The sequence below is a fragment of the Seriola lalandi genome, unplaced genomic scaffold (genome assembly GCF_002814215.2).
Source record: "Seriola lalandi dorsalis isolate HSWRI2012SDOR001 ecotype SW California unplaced genomic scaffold, Sedor1 jcf7180002035171, whole genome shotgun sequence".
In the NCBI taxonomy this organism is placed as follows: Eukaryota; Metazoa; Chordata; class Actinopteri; order Carangiformes; family Carangidae; genus Seriola; species Seriola lalandi.
In genome coordinates this window covers 1-1,649 of record NW_019505747.1, presented here as the reverse complement: position 1 = coordinate 1,649, position 1,649 = coordinate 1, and the positions used below count along the sequence as shown (strand labels likewise).

General features: G+C 38.6%; 1 protein-coding gene across 1 annotated transcript; it reads right to left on the bottom strand.

Annotated features, from left to right (window-relative positions):
- Positions 1–39: 39 nt before the first annotated feature.
- LOC111647404 (histone-lysine N-methyltransferase EHMT2-like) lies at positions 40–1,507 on the bottom strand. Its single transcript, XM_023397005.2, has 4 exons — positions 1,382–1,507; positions 841–927; positions 672–750; positions 40–294 (listed from the first exon to the last, which is right to left on the bottom strand). Exons 1-4 carry the CDS (start codon positions 1,435–1,437, stop codon positions 115–117), a joined length of 402 nt encoding a protein of 133 aa, XP_023252773.2. The 5' UTR covers positions 1,438–1,507; the 3' UTR covers positions 40–114.
- Between the last annotated feature and the right edge of the window lie 142 nt (positions 1,508–1,649).

Genomic DNA, 1,649 nt, shown 5'->3' with positions numbered 1-1,649 from the left:
AAAAAAAAAAAAAAAAAAAAAAAAAAAGGATGGACATGGAAGAAATCACAGAAAGGCAGCTGGGACGATGTAAAGAAAGAAAATGAAGAAATAATATAAACGCCTCTCGACTTCTCACCCCAGCTCTTGTCCACTGAGGATGTCTCTGGAGCTGAAGAAGGCGATGCGGGGGAATCTCAGGTCTTGGTGCAGCATGAAAACACGTACTGGGATGAGGTTGGGGTCACAGAGGTGGTTGATGAAGCGGCTGATGTTGCCGTAGTACCGGGCATCAATACAATACACCTCCCCATCCTGCACGGGAAACACACAAGAAAAGTAAAACCTATTATTTATTTATTCCTAACCTATGCAGCAGAGTTCCCATAAATTTTTACTCCATGGCACAGAATATAAGACTGATTATTTTTGATGAGCTTTGTGTGTGACTGATTTCTAAATGTTAAAAGTGTCCCTTTAGAGTTATTACCAAAGGCTAGAGAAAGTCTGCTGTAAGCTAAAAACTGGGGCAATGTTGTCTAGCTCAGCAGTTGTAGATACAATCTGTTTGCTGACTGCATGAGATCAGGTCTGGTTAGTTATTTACGATATTCATTATACAGGAAATTCCCAGCACTGTCATCTATCTCTATAAAGCAGAAACTGAAAAGCACATTTTAAAAAAGGTTTACCTTGTTGTCTAGGTCAAACAGGTAAGAGTCGTCCTCTCTAACATCTGCCTCTGCGTCAGAAATCAGCTCTCCGACATATCTGTGTGGAAAGAGGGATGAAACTTTTAAACTCTGACTTTTAATATAAGAGCAACCTGTTGTGTGTGTGCAAGGGACAGGTTTCTCTTACTCGCAGATGAAGCTTCCCTGGGGAATATCTTGCAGAGCTCGAACCCCCCAGCCCATCTTCTCGGTCCTGTAGAGCTGAAGACGCACTCTGTTGGAAAAATAGGAAATAATGAAAGTTCAGACTGTAGTAGTCAAGAGGACTAAACAATTTCAAGGTAATCAGTCCGCATACTGATAAAATAACAAAGATATAAATACTGAGCTAAAATATTGGGCTTTTGAGGCGTGTATTGCAAACTGGAAACACTCTCTCTGCAGAGCTGTTAATCATCTTTGATAATAATTAGTGTTTTACTGTTGGTGCCTTCAACAAGATGTAGCACAATAGTTATTAATCTGGTGGTGTTTACCATTTAAAAAAAAAAAAAAAAAAAAAAAAAAAGGAGAATTTTCACTTGAAGCCCATTAATTTCACAAGGATTGTTCATCAGCTAAACTAGTTCCTGCAATACTCTGTCAAAAACAGAACCATCACATTTTAACCTTTTATGATACACGGCTGACAAACATTATGTTGCACGAGATGCACTTAAAATTCTTACTTGATTCCCGCCTGTACTACCCTGTTCTTGCATGTTCGATAACAGGAACACGCCATGTTGCATTCAAATATAAGTGGAGGTTCAATTTTGTTGAACTCTTGGAGCAGCCGCTGGTCCTGGTAACAGAAGAAAAAAAAGGCAAAAACAAGTTGCAATTACTTTCACTTCTTCAGTTTAACACTGAAATATTCTGTAACCATTGGATTTTAGTCCCTAACCTCACACACATCACTGACTTTCAAACCCAAAAAAAAAAAAAAAAAAAAAA

Coding starts and splice junctions, on each gene's coding strand:
- LOC111647404 (XM_023397005.2), bottom strand. CDS start 1,437: ATGGCGTGTTCCTGTTATCGAACATGCAAGAACAGGGTAGTACAGGCG. Junction 751..840: donor CAGGGAAGCTTCATCTGCGA/GTAAGAGAAACC, acceptor CTTTCCACACAG/ATATGTCGGAGAGCTGATTT. Junction 295..671: donor TGTTTGACCTAGACAACAAG/GTAAACCTTTTT, acceptor TTTCCCGTGCAG/GATGGGGAGGTGTATTGTAT.